The 18866-nt window shown below is 47.0% G+C and overlaps 1 protein-coding gene across 3 annotated transcripts in view; it reads left to right on the top strand.

Annotated features, from left to right (window-relative positions):
* Positions 1 to 18160, top strand: part of arhgap32b (Rho GTPase activating protein 32b) — a 415224-nt gene extending 397064 nt beyond the window's left edge. For all 3 annotated transcript variants that reach the window (XM_078426922.1, XM_078426925.1, XM_078426924.1), the window contains 2 exons: positions 937 to 1256; positions 14937 to 18160. In XM_078426922.1, coding sequence (XP_078283048.1) covers positions 937 to 1256; positions 14937 to 17243 — 2627 coding nt within the window. In that variant the 3' untranslated portion in view covers positions 17244 to 18160. The remainder of the gene's footprint in view (positions 1 to 936; positions 1257 to 14936) is intronic.
* The last annotated feature ends 706 nt before the right edge of the window (positions 18161 to 18866 follow it).

The raw sequence follows: 18866 nt of genomic DNA, 5'->3' as shown, positions 1-18866 counted from the left end.
AGTTACTACAGCTTTTTGTGTCTACCTTCGATTTAAACCAGCATCTGCAGGTTTGAAGAAGGGTCTCGACCTGAAACGTCACCCATTCCTTCTCTAGATGCTGCCTGACCCGCTGAGCTACTCCAGCAGTTTGTGATACCTGCAGTTTATTTTCCTACCAATACCCGTTTTAACCTGGGTTAATCTCCTCACTGCAGCTGGACTCGCTCCCCACAGGTGTAGTCACCAGGCTCACTGCAAGCTTCCCTGATCTCCCACATCTTGCAGGAGGTTTAGATGACTGCCTTGACTGCCATCTTGGCCACAAGATTGGACTGGATGGGCCAAAGAGCCCGTTTCCATGCTGTATCTCCTAACTAAATGTGCAGGAGATCACGGATCTTGTAGAGGATCATGAAAATGGGTCAAGGGAAAGTTGAAGAAGACACAAGGAACAGCAGATGGACACAAAAAGCTGGAGTAACTCCAGCATCTCTGGAGAGAAGGAATGGGTGATGTTTCAGGTCGAGACCCTTCTTCAATCCCTACTATTCAAGGAACTGTAGATGCTGGTTTACAAAAAAATAGACACCAAGTCCTGGAGTAACTGAGCAGGTCAGGCTGCATTTCGGGTCAGGACCATAAACATTGCTTATCCATGTTCTCTAAAGATGCTACCTGACCCAGTGAGTTACTCCAGCACTTTCTGTCTTAAGTTGAAGCTGACCCTCTATTATCCTAAGTTTTCACTTCTACGTTTCTTCGCTGAAGCCAGTCAGGACAGAACCTCAGCACTTTCTTCTCAGACACAGCACTTGGACGTCACACACCGCCACTCCCAAAATGCAGCTCCACTGGAGCCCAGAGCCTTTTAAATCCTCACAACGGCGCGTGGGACCAAACTCAAAGGTGACGACCTCTTTGTAAATGAATTAAATGCCTCTGTTTTCTCCGCAGCAACTCCTCCAGTGGAAGCTCCAGCGGTTAACTCAGTGCCTCTGATTCCACCACCTCCACCCCCAAAGAGTGCCGCCCGCCTGCTGGCACTGGCTCTGGCGGAGAGTGCGCAGCAGGCCACCGCACTCTCCCAGAAGAAGCCTCACTCCGGGAATCAGCATCTCTACACTGCACCATCGACAGAGCAGTGCCCAGCAACCACAGGCCCTGCACCACCCACGGTCAGCTGTCCAACAACAGTGCAACCAAGTGTCGATCCGCAGCCAGCCACAGGCCAGGTCCCGTCCAGCACTACGCCAGGGCTCACAGCTTCAGGACAGGTAAGCACATCACCTGTCAACTGGACTCTGGGAATCAACAGCAGCATAGACAGTAATTCCTCCACTGAATGTCCGGTTATAGGAAATTGATTCAAACATCAATCATGGATGCTATGTTTCAACTGGAGTTTTTCAATTAAGCATAATTTTTGTTAAATGGTTCTCCTAATTGATTAATGGGATGAGGGCCAGCATTTATTCCACTTTTCTCATTGTCCTTGAGATGATGGTGGCGTCTGTCTTTTGGCCGCATCACAAAGTTTTTCCAAAAGTGTTGCTTCACAAGAAGCTGGCTTCTGTTGCAATCCAGCAACTGTGAAGGAAAACCAGTATAACTGTAAAAGCAAAATACTGCTGAATTTGCAAATCTGAAATATAAAACAAAAAAACACTGTACAGGTGGCAATAAGGCATGTGTGCAGCCCAATGACGCTTTCCAAATATGTTAGAGATCAAACAGGTTTCATGATGCACAGAGAACTGGAGACATAATGCAAAGGGCTATGACTGTATGGAACACAGGACTGGAAAAATGACAAGAGGAGTGACTGTCACAATGTGACAGGATCCAAGAGTGATTATGGGAGGCATAGAGTACTTTATTGGAGGATTGTTTCCATGAGCTGTGCTAGAGCAGTGTGGAAAACTGATGTCCGTGTGAGATTGAGACAGGAAATTAAGAGGCAACTTGAAGTTTTGGTAGATTGACACAAAATGCTGGTGTAACTCAGTGGGAGAGGCAGCATCTCTGGAGAAAAGGAATGGATGACGTTTCCAGTCGAGACCCTGCAGACCCGAAACGTCACCCATTTCTTCTCTCCAGAGATGCTGCCTGTCCCGCTGAGTTACTCCAGTATTTTGTTTCTATCTTTGATTTAAACCAGCATCTGCAGTTCTTTCCTGCACACTTGAAGTTATTGGTCACCCCTGCAGACTGAACGGTCAAGAACAAAAACATTCACGCAGGAGGATGAGGGGTGATCTTATAGAGGTGTACAAAATCATGAGAGGAGTAAACTTGGTAGACACACAGAGTCTCTTTCCAGAGTAGAACCAGAAAGGTTAACTCTGGAAAGGGGGAAAAGATTTAATACGAGCTGAGGGATAACTTCTTCACACAAAGGGTGGTGGGTGTATGGAATGAGCTGCTGGAGGAGGTAGTTGAGGCAGGTACTATCGCAACGTTTAAGAAACATTTAGACAGGTACATGGACATGACAGGTTTAGACGGATATGGGCCAAACACAGGTAGGTAGGACTAGTGTAGACGGGACGTGGAACCGTTTGCGTGCAATTAACGGGAAAAAGAGTGTAGGAAAGGTCACGTTTCAACTAACAGGGCTGGGGGATGGGACCCAATGCAAGGAGACAGAGGGCCATAAAACAGGCATGTGAATTTTCCGCATTTCCACGGATTTCCGCATTTTAAAAATCCATTTTCCCCGCTTTTTGCATGATTTTCGCGTTTTTCACTTTGCCAAATAAACGGAGAAATTGGATCGAAAGAACGAAAGAAAAATAAATAAACGATGTATAGACTTGTAATGAACACTAGGGTTCCACTAGAGGTCGCTAGGGGTTCCGCGAGAAAACCCCCGCGCCCTGGAAGTCTCCCCGACGATGTGGCACCTAGGCTGGGCAAGGCAGCTAATCTCAACCTCATCGGGAGTTCCACGGACAATCGGTGGGTTGAATTTGCAACCTGCGGCCGGGGCTCTGGAACTCCAGCCCAGCTGGAGCCAGCACATCTATCCCCATCGCCGAGCGACTTCCTTGACCTGCTGGATAAACCAGCAAAGCTCTGGAACCAAGAGTGACAGAAAACCAGTGGTGGAACTGTAATGAGTAAATATTAAATTTAAGTGCAAGATTATGTAACTAAATTAATTAAGACAGGGTTAAAATATAAAACACAGCAGAAAAGCCAATTACCACCTTTTTGGGCTGATTATCAATTAATGTGCGAATTTACTTCAAAATGTTATTTATGTACAATGATATATTCACATTATTTTGTAATGTCTGTTTTTACTTTGAAATGCACTAAAAGAGGCTTGAAACTGGTAATTTTGTGTGCTAATTTCCCCATTTTTGACCCTGTTGTACGACTCGTGCAAGCACTCGGCTCTTTTCCTCTTTTTTTTTACCTCACTCACATGCTTGATAAAAGGAGAACAGAAACAAAAGTTAGAATGGAGATAAGAAAAAACAAACCTGAAAGCTTTGTGCGTTAATGCGAGGAGCATTTGTTGTAAGGTGGATGAATTGAATGTGCAGTTGTAGTTAAGGAATATGATATAGTTGGAATTACGGAGACATGGCTCCAGGATGACCAAGACTGGGAACTAAACATGCAGAGGTATTCAATATTAGGAAGGATAGACAGAAAGGAAGAGGAGGTGGGGTGGCATTGCTGGTTAAAGAGGAGATTAATGCAATAGCAAGGAGAGACATTGGCTTGGATACTGTAGAATCGGTATGGGTAGAACTGCGAAATAGCAAAGGGCAGAAAACACTTGTTGGAGTTGTATACAGACCACCAAACAGCAGTGGTGAGTTGAGGATATCATCAAGCAGGAAATTAGGGATGCGTGTAGCAAAGGTACAGCAGTTATCATGTAATGTAAGAAAATAACTGCGGATGCTGGTACAAATCAAAGGTATTTATTCACAAATTGCTGGAGTAACTCAGCAGGTCAGGCAGCATCTCAGGAGAGAAGGAATGGGTGACGTTTCGGGTCGAGACCCTTCTTCAGACTGATGTCAGGGGGGCGGGACAAAGGAAGGATATAGGTGGAGACAGGAAGATAGAGGGAGAACTGGGAAGGGGAAGAGAGGGACAGAAGAACTATCTAAAGTTGGAGAAGTCAATGTTCATACCACTGGGCTGCAAGCTGCCCAAGCGAAATATGAGGTGCTGTTCCTGGGTGACTTTAATCTACATATAATAATAATAATAATACATTTCATTTCAACGAACAAAAAAGGAAGGATAAGGAGAAGCGACGGTCAGTGGTTGAAGGCAGTGTTGAACAGGTGAGTCTTAAGTGATGTTTTGAATGTGGTGAGTGAGGAGGAGTCTCTGATGGTTTGAGGTAGTGAGTTCCAGAGGGTGGGAGCAGCGATGGAGAAAGCCCTGTCCCCCCAGGATCTGAGTTTGGTCCGGATGGGGGGGGACAGGAGGTTAGCAGCAGCAGAGCGGAGGGTGCGGGTGGGAGTGTGTCTGTGGAGGAGGTCAGTCAGGTAGGATGGGGCCAGGTTATGGAGGGCTTTGTAGGTCATGAGGAGGATTTTGTACTGGATTCTCTGGGGGATGGGGAGCGAGTGGAGCTTGTAAAGGACGGGGGTGATGTGGTCACGGGTCGGGGAGTGGGTGAGTAGACGGACAGCGGAGTTCTGGATGTGTTGGAGTTTTTTGATGATTTTTGAGGGTGAACCATGGAGGAGGCTGTTGCAGTAGTCCAGACGGGAGGTGATGAAGGTGTGGATGAGGGTTTCTGCAGCTGTGGAGGAGAGGGATGGACGGAGACGGGCGATGTTTTTGAGGTGGAAGAAGGCTGTCTTGGTGATGTGTTTAATGTGTTTGTCGAAGGTGAGGGTTTGATCAAAGATGATGCCAAGATTCAGGATGTGAGGGGAGGTGGATACTGAGAAACCGTCGATGTTGAGGGTGAAGTTGTGGGTGGATTTGGTGAGCGTTTTTGGTCCAATGATGATGATTTCGGATTTGTCACAGTTTAGTTTGAGGAAATTGGTTTGAAGCCGAGATTTTATTTCAGTGATGCAGTTTGTCAGTGTAGAGTGTGTGGTGGGGGAGATTGACTTGGTGGAGATGAGGAGCTGGATATCATCGTCGAAGCAGTGGAATTGGAGACCATGACGGCGGATTAAGTGACCAAGGGGGAACAGGTAGAGGATGAAGAGGAGGGGGCCGAGAACTGAACCTTGGGGGACACCTTGGGGGAGGGGAGCGGTGGGGGATTTGCAGTTATTAATGGAGATGAACTGGTGCCTGTCGGAGAGGTATAATTTGATCCAAGAGAGAGCAGTGCCGGTGATGTTAAAGGTGGTTTCAAGTCGGGTGAGGAGGATGGAGTGATTGATGGTGTCAAAGGCGGTGCTGAGGTCGAGGAGGATGGGAATGTTGAGGTTGCCAGCGTCAGAGGAGAGGAAAAGGTCGTTGGTGATTTTGAGGAGTGCAGTTTCAGTACTGTGGTTGGAGCAGAATCCGGATTGGAATGTTTCATAGAGGTTATTGGTAGAGAGGTGATGTTTGAGTTGAGAGGCTACAGCACGTTCCAAAACTTTGGACAGAAAGGGTAGGTTGGAGATTGGTCTGAAGTTGTTTGGGGTGTCAGGGTTGAGTCCAGGTTTTTTCAGAATAGGGGTGACAGCAGCGAATTTGAGGGATGGTGGGACGATGCCAGTGGACAGGGAGGAGTTTATTGTTGCAGTGATAAGTGGAGAGAGAGCAGGAAGGCAGGCCTTGACAAAGCTGGAGGGGATGGGGTCCAGAGAGCAGGTGGCAGTTTTCATTCCTGTGAGGAGTTCAGAGAGGTCGGTGGTGGAGACTGGGGTTGGCAGGATAAGGGGGGGCAGGTGGTTTGAGGGGGAGCAGGTGCGGTGGTGGTTAAGCTGCTGTAAATGTTGTCTATTTTGCTTTGGAAGAATGAGAGGAAAGAGGTGCAGTTGTCGACTGAATGACTGGGAGATGGTGCCCAGGGGGCTGTGGACCAAGGATCTAGTGGGAGGGAGGAACTGAAGGGAATCCACATTAGGCAGGAAATGGTGTTAGGTAAACTGTTGGGACTGAAGGCAGAGAAATCCCCAGGGCCTGATGGTCTGTATCCCAAAGTGCCCAGGAAGGTAGCCCTAAATATCGTGGATGCATTGGTGATCATTTTCCCATGTTCTCTCGACTCTGGATCAGTTCCTTTGGACTGGAGGGTAACCGATGTAATTCCACTTTTTAAGAAAGGCGGGAGAAAGAAAACTTGGAAGTATAGACCAGGTAGCCTTACATCAGTAGTGGGGAAGATGCTTGAGTCGAGCGTTAAAGATGTCATAGCAGCGCATTTGGAAAGCAGTGACAGAATCGGTCAAAGTCAGCATGAATTTATGAAGGGGAAATCATGCTTGACTAATCTACTGGAATTGTTTGAGGATGTAACAAGTAGAATGGATAAGGGAGAGCCAGTGGATGTGGTGTATCTGGACTTTCAAAAAGCCTTTGACAAGGTCCCACACAAGAGATTAGTGTACAAAAATTAGAGCACATGATATTGGGGGTAGGGTATTGACATGGATAGAGACATGGTTGGCAGACAGGAAGCAAAGAGTAGGAATTAACAGGTCCTTTTCAGAATGGCAGGCAGTGATTAGTGGGGGTGCCGCAAGGCTCGGTGCTGGGACCCCAGTTATTTACAATATATATTAACGATTTAGATGAGGGAATTAAATGTGACATCTCCAAATTTGCGGATGATACAAACCTGGGTGGCAGTGTGGGCTGTAATGCGGATGCTATGAGGATGCAGGGTGACTTGGATAGGTTGGGTGAGTTGGCAGATGCAGTATAATGTGGATAAATGAGAGGTTATCCACTTTGGTGGCAAGAACAGGAAGGCAGATTATTATCTGAATGGTGTAGGAAAGAACTGAAGTTGCTGTTTTTAATCAAAGGTAGAAACAAAATGCTGGAGCAACTCAGCAGGACAGGCAGCATCTCTGGAGAGAAGGAATGGGTGACGTTTCCGGTCAAGACCCTTCTTCAGTCTGAGTAAGGTCTCGACCCGAAACGTCACCCATTCCTTCTCTCCAGAGATGCTGCCTGTCCCGCTGAGGTACTCCAGCATTATCTGAATGGTGTCAGATTAGGAAAAGGGTAGGTGCAACGAGACCTGGGTGTGCTTGTACATCAGTCACTGAAAGTAAGCATGCAGATACAAAGAATGAAGAAAGCTAATGGAATGATGTACTTTATTGCGAGGATTTGAGTTTAGAAGCAAGGAGGTCCTACTGCAGTTGTACAGGACCCTGGTGAGACCGCACCTGGAGTATTGTGTGCAAATTTGGTTTCCTAATTTGACGAAGGACGTTCTTGCTATTGAGGGAGTGCAGCGTAGGTTCACCAGGTTAGTTCCTGGGATGGCGGGACTAACATATGATGAAAGAATGAATCAACTGGACTTATACTCACTGGAATTTAGAAGGATGAGAGGGGATCCTATAGAAACATATAAAATTCTTGAGGGATTGGACAGGCTAGATGCAGGAAAAATGTTCCCGATGTTGGTGGAGTCCAGGACCAGGGGTCACAGTTTAAGAAAAATGTAGGCCATTTAGGACTGAGATAAGGAAATATTTTTTCGCCCAGAGAGTTGTGAGTCTGTGAAATTCTCTGCCACAGATGACAGTGGAGGCCAATTCACTGGATGTTTTCAGGAGAGAGTTAGATTTAGCTCTTGGGACTAAAGGAATCAAGGGATATGGGGAAAAAGCAGGAATGGGGTACTGATTTTAGATGATCAGCCATGATCATATTGAATGGCAGTGCTGGCTCGAAGGGCCGAATGGCCTACTCCTGCACCTATTTTCTATGGGTGGATTTGAGCAAACCTGAGTATTGTGGTAGCACAGTGTGTTAAATTACCAGAATAATAAATCATTTATAAATTAATGATAAACATAATTTTAGATCCCACTGTTGCAGTTGTGAAATTTAAAATTCAGTTAATTAAATGATTTGCAACTTAAATCCTAAACTAATCTCAGTAATGGTGACCATGAAACTAATGAAACTCTTCAGAGGCTACCTTGAATGGCCATATAGGTCATTACTATCAAACTAATGAAACGAATGTTCATGAACGTCCTCCATGACAAGAAATCTGTTGTGCCTGCTTGGTCTGATCTATAAGTAATTCCAAACCCATAGCAATGTGGTTCAATCTAAGAGAAAAACAAAAGCTCAAAGGCTAGACATGGAAGGGAAATAGTTCACATTTCAAGTGGTGGCCTTTCTTCGGAACTAACACAATCAGATCACTTGTCATGTGAACTCAGTTTCTCTCTCCGCGGATGCTGGTTAACTCTTTAATACCCTCTGAAGTGTACTTGTGAGCCACTCCATGGTGTCACTACATTCAAGTCAAGTCAAGTCAACTTTATTTGTCACATGCATATACAAGATGTGCAGTGAAATGAAAGTGGCAACGTGTGCGGATTGTGCTAAATTACAAAACAGAATAGAAAAAAAAAATTAACACAAAAAATAAATTAATACAGTAAATTAAATTAGTCCCTGGTGATATGAGAGTTAACAGTCCTGATGGCCTGTGGGAAGAAACTTCGTCTCATCCTCTCTGTTTTCACAGCGTGACAGCGGAGTCGTTTGCCTGACCGTAGCAGCTGGAACAATGGTGGTAGGGGTCCCCCATAATGTTGCTGGCTCTGGATCTGCACCTCCTGATCTATAGGTCCTACAGGGGGAGGAGTGTAGTTCCCATAGTGCGTTCAGCCGAACGCACTACTCTCCGCAGAGCCTTCCTGTCCTGGGCAGAGCTGTTCCCAAACCAGATTGTGATGTTGCCGGACAAGATGCTTTCTACAGCCCCAGAGTAGAAGCACTGAAGGATCCTCAGAGAGACTCTGAATTTCCTCAACTGTCTGAGGTGGTAAAGGCGCTGCCTTGCCTTACTCACCAGTGTGGCAATGTGTGTTGTCCATGTCAGATCCTCTGTGATGTGGACTCCCAGTTATTTAAAGCTGCTCACCCTATCCACAGTAGACCCATTTATCTCCAGTGGCGTGTACGTCCTCGGATGTTGAGCCCTTCTAAAGTCTACAATCAGCTCCTTAGTTTTTGTGACATTCAAGAGGAGGCTGCTGTCCTGACACCAGAGTGCCAGATCAGCCACCTCCTCCCGGTAGGCCTTCTCCTCGTTATCGGAGATCAGGCCCACCACCACAGTGTCATCAGCAAACTTGATGATGGAGTTTGAGCTGAACCTGGCCACACAGTCATGTGTGTACAGGGAGTACAGTAGGGGGCTAAGGACGCAACCCTGGGGGGATCCTGTGTTCAGGGTGAGGGGGTTAGAAGTATGTCTCCCCATCCTGACCACTTGGGGCCTGGCGGTGAGAAAGTCCAGGACCCAGGCACACAGAGGGGTGCTAAGCCCCAGTTCCAGCAGCTTCTCAGCCAGTCTGGTGGCTATTGTGTTGAAAGCTGAACTAAAGTCAATGAACAGCATCCTCACATAGCCCCCCTGGCTGTCCAGATGAGAGAGAGCGGTGTGCAGAACCTGGGAGACCGCATCATCCGTGGATCTGTTCGGGCGGTATGCGAACTGCAGCGGGTCCATATTGCGAGGAAGGAGGGCACAGATGTGGTTCTTGATCAGCCTCTCGAAGCATTTCATGACCACCGAGATGAGGGCCACCGGTCAGTAGACATTCAAACATGCTGGAGAGGCATTCTTTGGCACTGGTACGATGATGGATCTTTTGAAGCATGCAGGGACCACGGACTTGGCCAAGGAGAGGTTAAATATTGTGGTGAGCACTGGAGCAAGCTGAGTGGCACAAGGCTTTAGTACTACATTGCTGCAGTGGTTCAAGAGGTGGCCCACTGATGCATTCTCCAGAGTAGTCAGGGATGGGATATGAATGCTAGCCAGCTGTGCCTGCATCCCGAAAATGGAATAAAGGTGAAAAGTGAGTAAAGGCATCGATCATGAGCCCGTATAATGCCAATACCTTGGTGATGGTGACAATGATGTGACACATGGTAGCTGCTGGACATTTGCAGTGACACCACAATAAAGAGGAAGAAGATTGGATTTTATTGCCTTCCATCACAGTGAGGAATGTGGGGAATCCGCTGTGGTGGATGTTTACGTTAACTTTTCTGCAGTTGTGTGTCTTGGTGCTTTTTGGCTATATGGTAATTCACATATTTGGTACATGTGACAATAAAAGACCTTTGAAACCTTTGAAATATCAAATGGCATAGACCTGCTTCTTGGTGAGTTAGCTTTAGTTAGGGGGCTCCATCTACCAAGGCTACTGCCAAAGGGACGGACATTCCTCTTCCTTCACTAAGTACCATTTTGAGGTTTCCATTGATATTGATCCCATCCAACATCCTTCTTTGCTGTTGATAGCCTCAGCTCCATCCATGACAGTCATCAAGCCCTGGCTGACATAATTCTTGGTCTCCAGGAATAAACCTCTTCCGCCTAGATTGCCCGTGACCTATAAGATGCTCCTTCCCCTGTTCAGCTTGCATTTCATTCTGTGCGGCAGCTACATGAGTTTGGCATCTCATTGTTTGGTATCTCCAGTGCTGTTCTTCGTGTGTGATTTGGCCCTGGAGTCGTGGGTTATGGTGGAATACAATTCTATTGCTGTTAACTGTGCACATTAACTCATGGGTGTTGTTTGAGTTGCTAGATTTTTTTGCAAACAAATCCATTTAACGCGGTGATAATTCCAGACGGGTTGAAGGGTCTCCACAGTCTGAATTTGTGCCTGGTCACAGGAGCTGTGTGGTGATCACCTCCACCAATGCTGACTTGTCTAGAGGCTACATATCATCTTCTCCAGTTTAGTTCAGACATACAACATGGGAACATGGGCCCACCGAGACCATGCCAACCATTGGTGAATCCTTCTGTTATCCCACTTTCGCATGCTACACACGAGGGGCAATTATACAGCGGACAATTAGCCGCACACCCTTGGGATGTGGGATGAAACCAGGGCACCCAGAGGAAACCCATGCTGTCACATGTGGAGAATGTGGAAGCTCCACACAAATAGCAGCCAAGGTTAGGATCAAACCCAGATTTCTGACACTGTAAGGCAGCAACTCTGCTAGCTGCAAAACTGCTGCCCACAATTATAGTTCTCCCACTCATTCCAATTTAACACCTTTCTCTTCACGATTTGGCACATTCAGCGGTGACATTACTGAGTGACCCTAGATGATCAACACAAGCCTTATCCTAAAATGCTTGTGATATCCCTAGTATTGATTCCTTGGCTGACTAAGGGTTTTATGTGTGAATATCAGGAGGTTCATTTCATTATGTGACTTCATGTGGGCTGGACTCCATACTGAGGACTGCCTTCAGTCATTCTCTCCTGTGTGTATAGCACCTTTACTGTGCTTACCCTGCTCTTTGTACCAAGAGCATCATAGAGATAATGATGGAGACACCTGGACGTTAGCAGAGAGTGTAATCTGTGAGTATCATAGTGTTTAGAAAGGAACTGCCAAACATTTTAGCTCTCCTTCCCATTCCTACATTAACCACTCTGTCCTGGGCGCCCTCCACTGTCAATGTAAGGCCACACGCAAATTGGAGGAACAGCAACTCAGATTTAGTTTGGGTAGCTTACAACCAGCAGTACAAATATTGATTTCTGTCATTTCAAGTAACCCCTGCATCTCCCCTCTCTCAACCCCTTCCCCACTCTAGTCACTCTGCCAGTTCCATTGTTCATATCCATATATCCCTTCATTATCTCCTCTTCCACAACCAACAATGAATCATTGTGGGCTCGTCCTTTCCTTGGTGATCGGCGCCAGCTCTGATTTATTCTGAACCTTTTCATACCTTTAGTTTCATTTTCCCCTGACTCTCAGTCTGAAGAAGGGTTTTGACCCAAAACATCACCTGTTCCTTTTCTCCAGAGATGCTGCCTGACCCGTTGGGTTACTCCAGCATTTAGTTGGATAGTATTGCCTGTTTACAGGACTCCCAATTCAAATGTTTGGTTCCAGATATTCACGAGAAACACTCGGTCAGTTGGGTTTGGTGTGTCTGAATCTGGTGCCTGGGTGATCACTCTGGCATTTCCTTTGTCATAATGCCTTGATGCGCTGAGTAACAACACAGGTCATATCTGAGCCCAGTTAATAGTCAGTCACACCAGAGTTGCTCTGGAGCCCCAAACTGACTATACTGGGTCAGCATAAAAACACATGAAAGCAGGAGCAGTTCACTCAGACCATCAATGTGGTCATGTCTGATCCATGCAGGTCTCCACTCATCTTTTGTGTCAGTTCCCCAGTTCTTTCATTCCTCTATGGTCTTCTTTTCTCCCAAACAAACTCAACAGTGTCGGGAGACCTTTATTTGATTGCTTAATATCCAATTAGCTGAACCATCATTCATGCCTTATTAATATTAATATTGAATAATTTAGTATAGCAATGGGTAGATCACCAGTTCCGGCAAAATTGATGTGCATTATAGAAACATAGAAACATAGAAAATAGGTGCACGAGTAGGCCATTCGGCCCTTGGAGCCTGCACCGCCATTCAATATGATCATGGCTGATCATCCAGCTCAGTAGCCTGTACCTGCCTTCTCTCCATACCCCCTGATCCCTTTAGCAAAAAGGGCCACATCTAACTCCCTCTTAAATATAGCCAATGAACTGGCCTCAACTACCTTCTGTGGCAGAGAATTCCACAGACTCACCACTCTCTGTATGAAGAAATGTTTTCTCTTCTCGGTCCTAAAAGACTTCCCCCTTATCCTTAAGCTGTGACCCCTGGTTCTAGACTCCCCCAACATCGGGAACAATCTTCCCGCATCTAGCCTCTCCAACCCCTTAAGAATTTTATATGTTTCTATAAGATCCCCCCTCAGTCTTCTAAATTCCAGCGAATTTGTTCCTTCACTGTGAACAGGTTAATTCCAGTCTAAGGTTATCACTACACTGCCAATTTACTGAAACAAATCTAAGTCTTGTTTTAAACAATTTGGTATTTAGAACGGAACATAATCACACCAAAGATCTTCTAAACTAGTTTGAAATCATTTATTACTCATAACTTATGTGCAAAACGAGTGAGATGATCGAAAAGTAAAAATATAATTCAAGCTGATTATCCAGATCGTAGGATTGCATTGGAAATAATTAGCTTGAGTTTAATAAGTAGGGATGTACATCTTGCACATGAGTCATTATAACTGGATGAGATCTATATCAACGGTATATCTCCCAACACCTTTTTCATGCTAACTAGAAGAGCTGAGAAACAGAACTATATACATGACAAGAATTGAGTCCCAAATAAACACCTGATATATTCTCATCTTTGGGTGGCACAGTGGCACAACGGTAGAGTTGCTGCCTTATGGCGCCAGAGACCCGGGTTCGATCCTGACCACAGGTGCTGTCTGTACGGAGTTTGTTTGTTCTCCGTGTGACCTCGTGAGTTTTCTCCGGGAGCTCCGGTTTCCTCCCACACTACAAAGCTGTGCAGATGTGAAGGTTAATTGGCTTCAGTAAAATTGTAAATAGTGTTGGCGTACAGGGTGATCGCTGGTCAACACAAACTTGGTGGGCCAAAGGGCCTGTTTCCATGCTATATCTCTAAACTAATTATACAATTTCTTGTTTGGTAATTTATTTTTAAATCACCTTCTTTTGGTGTTGGACCTGACCTAAGTTTAGCTGGATTTGCCAAATCTTTCTAAATTAAATAAGGAGAAAGTTCTACCCAGTTGGTAGAAGGGTGACAATCGAAGATAAAGCATCATCAGTGATGTGGGTAAAAGCTCCTTACACCGCGAGTAATTATGTTCTGGGATCTGTTGCCTGGTAATGTGGTAGAAGCTGGTTCAGTTGTAGCTTTCAAAACAGTATTGTGGAAAGAGGATGTAAAGTTGTAGTTGTAAAGGAAAGTGCCAGGGAGCTGGTCAACCTTCAAGAAGAAAGCACCGACCACTGGGCCAAGCTCTCCCACTGTGGCGTTATAGTTCTCTAAAGGGCACTTTGTTCCACTCTTACAAACACGCACCAGAAGTGATTTCCTCACCTTAACTCTCTTTACTTTCAGTTGTTCTGAGAAAGTTCATGTCATATTAATATCAAACTCTCACGTGTGTATGTTCTTTTGTGTTAGAATCTGAACAGTACAATTCCATTGCTCCAGTTTTTGCACTTTTCACTGCTGAACACATGAGAACCCAACATGTAATCCACAAACAAGGACATCACAGTGCCTGTCACCCTGGATGCAATTATCTGCCTCCAGTATCCAAGTATGACATTGTAGTTGTTACTCTAGTTATGACAGATGAAAGAGCAGGAAGGAGCCTCCGCTCATTGAAACGTATACTTTTAAATGCAGTGTACACTTCAATGTACTTTGATAAAATGTTAGTGTGTTCTATTCGTTCCACTGTGAATGAGTGGAAGATTTAGTACTGTGCATCTGGCATTACAGTCCTTGAGCTGAGCTCCTCACCAGGGAAGCTCTGCATTCACACACAAGACGTTGTGTGATCTACAGTTAACAGCAATGGTTCAGGCTGGTAGCCAAAATGAAAATGGGTGGTCGCTAATTGCACATCACCAATATTCAGACATCAAACTTGGACAAAATAAATCATAAAAGGATGCAAAGGTACATGCATACAAATAGGTCAGTATGTATACAAGTCATACTGACTCCTGCCTGGAGTAACTCAGCAGGTCAGGCAGCATCTCTGGTGAAAATGGATAGATGACAGTTGGGGTCGAGACTCTTGGGCATAACAAAGCATTCACACGACAGGATGAGCGAGTGGAAGCACCAGCAATTGAAAGCCAGAATGAAATATTTCCCGAAGCTGCATGTTGTTGTTGTGTCATCTGTGTTTTCCCTCTTCTAGGTTCGAACGACAGTATCTCCAGGAGCTCCAGTGCAGCTGTCTGAGCCACGTGAACCTGAACAGGTCGGGTCAGAGTTCAGCCCCAGTAGTGGCTGCGTTAATCGCCCAGCCGTGGGTGTGGACATCCACTGTGGACATCAGGGGAAAGCAAGAGACAATGTCCAAGCACCGGCTATACACCCACGGGCAGAATCTGTCTCTGTGGATCACACTGTCTACAATGCCACTCCACCAGTACCACCCCACCGATCAGCGGAAAGCAGGGTGCCACCTAACCATTCCGTGTCTGATACCATTACAGCCTCCAATTTCCATTCATTCCTGGCTTCGACAACCATACCGTCATCCATTGAGGATGCCTTACCCCAACCTCCTCCTCCTCCTCCTCCCAAGCCACCTTTTCTCTGCCAGCCACACCCTTACCATTCCAAGATGGAGTCCTTGCCGGATATGGACAGCCACTTCCACCAGAAGCACACCCACTCCAAGCCCGTCATATACCAGTGCCGGGCTGACAGCCTCCCTCAGCACTTACCCTATCCATCCCGGTCGGAGAGCACTCCGCAGCATCTGCACTACGGTTCCCGGCCTGAAAACATTTCCTCGGGCACATCTCGGTTCAACAACTTTACCAGCCAGCCCAAGGCAGCCTCCGTTCACCTTCCCAAACCTCGGTTGTCGAGGTCAGATTACGTCCCGGTGGGGAATCCTGCCATGCGGCCATTTGTGTGTCCACATTCCCAGTTTGAGGAGCCTGTATACCCAGCCATAAGACGGGTACATTCCCTGCACGTGCCGCCATCTTCCATCAGATCGGTTCCCATTTCCAGAACTGAGGTGCCCCCTGATGATGAGTTGTACTATTACCAGAGACCCATCTACCAGTACAAGCCTTGCCAGCCACCTGCTCCTCAGTCAGACTACCACGTCACTCAGCTGCAGCCATACTTTGAAAATGGTCGTGTTCATTACAGGTACAGCCCATACTCCACCTCTGGGCTGAACCTGCAAGGGACAGACTGTATGTTTTATGATCTGGCAGATGCCTACGGTTCAGTCAGGCTAAGGCAATTCCATTCGTTCACCAGCCGAGATATCCCACCTTACGTCGGTAGATTTCAGGGTAAAATCTTCCCGTATCCCAATGCACCCCACTACCCCCACAGTGGCGCTCATGCCAACGCGATGAGCCGAGAGCACAGCTTTGTGAGTCGCGATGTGCCCCCATCTCCGGATGCCAAACTGGCCCACATGGTGTGGGACCCAGAGGAGAAGTCCCGCTTCCAGTCCATTCGACGAGAGGTTCGGAGCCGGCAGAAGACCAAGGGGGTGGTGATGTCGCAGTACGACAACGTGTCCCCCAACTTGCAGGAGGAGTTTGGTGGCCTGGAGATCCACCATTCCAGAAGCAAGTCCGATCCTGGGAAAACTGGCATGGTGACAAGCGAGGGAAAGGACAGGTGGCATCCTGCTGCCTCAAATACCCCAGACCTTGACCCGCAGTACGTCCGCCACTCCCCAGACACGGAGCTGGACAGTGGGCCATACCTCGAGCCATCAACTCCTCACCACTCACCCTTCGGAAATGGGCAGATTGAGAAGCCAGCCCTTCCTCAGAAACAGAACCCCAACAGGACCAGAAGGCCACATGAAACTGTGTGCGACCAGTCGCTGTACGATTCCTGCCAAAGGTCCTCCGCAGACTCACAAGGGGGGCACGTGTACAACACACACACGGCCCTTGCAGCGGGCTATGGCTCCAAGCACAGGCCCGGGCACCCGGATTCACGAACGTACCCATCCGCAAGTGGCAAGTACGTGCTTTCTTCTCACGAGCCTTTACAGATGTACGAAGATCCATTTCGGACAGCAATGGACAGGCCGGATTTAGAGAGAGCGAAAGTAAGAGGGGACCTGCCGACCAGAGACTGCTTCAGCAAGGAGACCGAGGAGCTTGTCAAACCACTGATGTCGAGCCAAGTGGAGAGGAGTTATAGCACCAAGTATCAGCAGCATGCTGAGCCACTGGCAAGGGAACAGTCTCTCTCCTACCCATACCCTTGCCTAGGTCACCCAAGCAGCAAGAGGCACAGCACACTGACCGTCATGTCTCAGTACGACAACCTGGATGACTGTCACACTCTGGCTCAGCAGCAGAAACGTGGCTTGGGAGGGAGTGCTCCGTTTGTCCCTCCCAACTACGGTCACCCCCAGGCCAGGACATTCAGCACTGCTCTGGGCCAGGGAAGCTTCTTATCTACTGAGCTGGCATTGCACAGGTCTGAAGCAGAACTACACGTGGAATGAGCAGAAATTTTACTCTCTACAGTCTCTGCTGGGCAGTGGACTGTTTTATTTTTCAAAAGATAACCCAAGTACTGTTTTTAAATGCAAAATGTGTGGATCATTGGGCCTTGTGTGTTGTGTATTTTGAGCACATGTGTGGAATGGGAGATGGCATTTTGTGCCCTTGGTGAATGACTCAGAGCTTAGTGTTTACAGCCGTCAAGACTCTGCACGAGGATCAACAGTTCAAGGGATTGTCGTCCTAAATTCCTTCTGATGAGAAACATTATTGTTCAGTGGAGCGCTGAGGAGAAGTTGTTAAATCCCTGTCTCGATCAAATCCCCATCTCCCACACACTATGTCCCCGATTTCATCTGTAGGGCTGGCTCTGTCTTAGTCCACCCCCCTCAGCCCACACCCGCACACAGACGCAGAAACACACCTACACACTTGCTCATGTTGCAGGTCTGCCTCTGTTGTGTCTATACCTCATCCTTCACCTGCATGCCTCGGGGGTTGAATAACTAATGGTCTGGGAGATTTTCTTCATCTTTGTAAGCGAACCAGGCTCAGGAAATGAGTTCCTTTGTAGTTTGAAGTTGGTTTGTTAGAAGTACAGAGCCAGTCCTACACTTGTGTCACCATGGAGCATCAGTGGTGAAACATCACCACACAAAATGGCATCTGGCTAATGCGCAGTGACCATCTCAGTGCCAGTTTCATCCAGAGGATGGTCACACTTGAGGGTTAGTAAATTCAGCTGATTGTAGATTTATCTTTTAGAACCCATTATGCTTCTAAGTAGGTACTAAGGTACTGGAGCAGGGGTTGTAGCAAACGGGTTGTGCATTTAATTGGCTATATCAAGGTTGAACCACTTCCAAGGCCAGGTTAGAGTCCAGACGGACAGTGTCAGCTGTGGGGGGGGGGGGGGGGGGGGGATGGGCAGCACACTGCACTGTTGGTGCACAGTCAGAGATGGCTTTGAGAAAGGGTCAGTGAAAGTGAACAGTGCTCCATCACAGACCTCGACAGCAAGGGTCCTGTGTGCAGAGATTGTCCTTTTGAGGCAGATGAAGCGACAGGTCTGGTGTCCGTGTGAGTTGCTGGGCCCAGCATGAGAATGTTTGCAGACAGATGTAATACTGTTTCAAATAGTAATAGAAAGTGGTGGAAATACACTGCTAGGGAGGAATAGTTAACATGGCAGAGTTTTCATCAGAGCAGGAGATGAGCAAGCTTTAAACAAGGTCAGAGCTTGGAGTTGGGAATAAGTAGATCTGTGGAACAGTGGGCAGAAATATAATGTTGTAGAAGGTGTGAGAGAAGGTGGTGGGTTTGGGAAATTAATTGACTAAAGGGACTGGTCTAAGGTGCAATGGGATGTTGGAACAGACACGGAACAAGCAGTTCAGAAGAGGTGTCGATGGCAACTGGAACAACTGTGGTGGCAGAATCGTGGCCAGTCTGGCGGGGAGGATGGGAATGTGGCTCGGGAATATGGTGGAGAAAGGTCGGTAGATTCTGAGGTTGCAGACCACCATATCATCATGTATTAAACTGGGACCCCCACCGAAGCACCAGCCCACACTGAGTGCTCTATTGACTGCAGAACTGTCAACCAAACCTATTGCATCGGTGTT

The sequence above is a fragment of the Rhinoraja longicauda genome, chromosome 32 (genome assembly GCF_053455715.1).
Source record: "Rhinoraja longicauda isolate Sanriku21f chromosome 32, sRhiLon1.1, whole genome shotgun sequence".
Classification (NCBI taxonomy): domain Eukaryota; kingdom Metazoa; phylum Chordata; class Chondrichthyes; order Rajiformes; family Arhynchobatidae; genus Rhinoraja; species Rhinoraja longicauda.
This window is presented reverse-complemented; position numbering and strand designations above follow the sequence as displayed.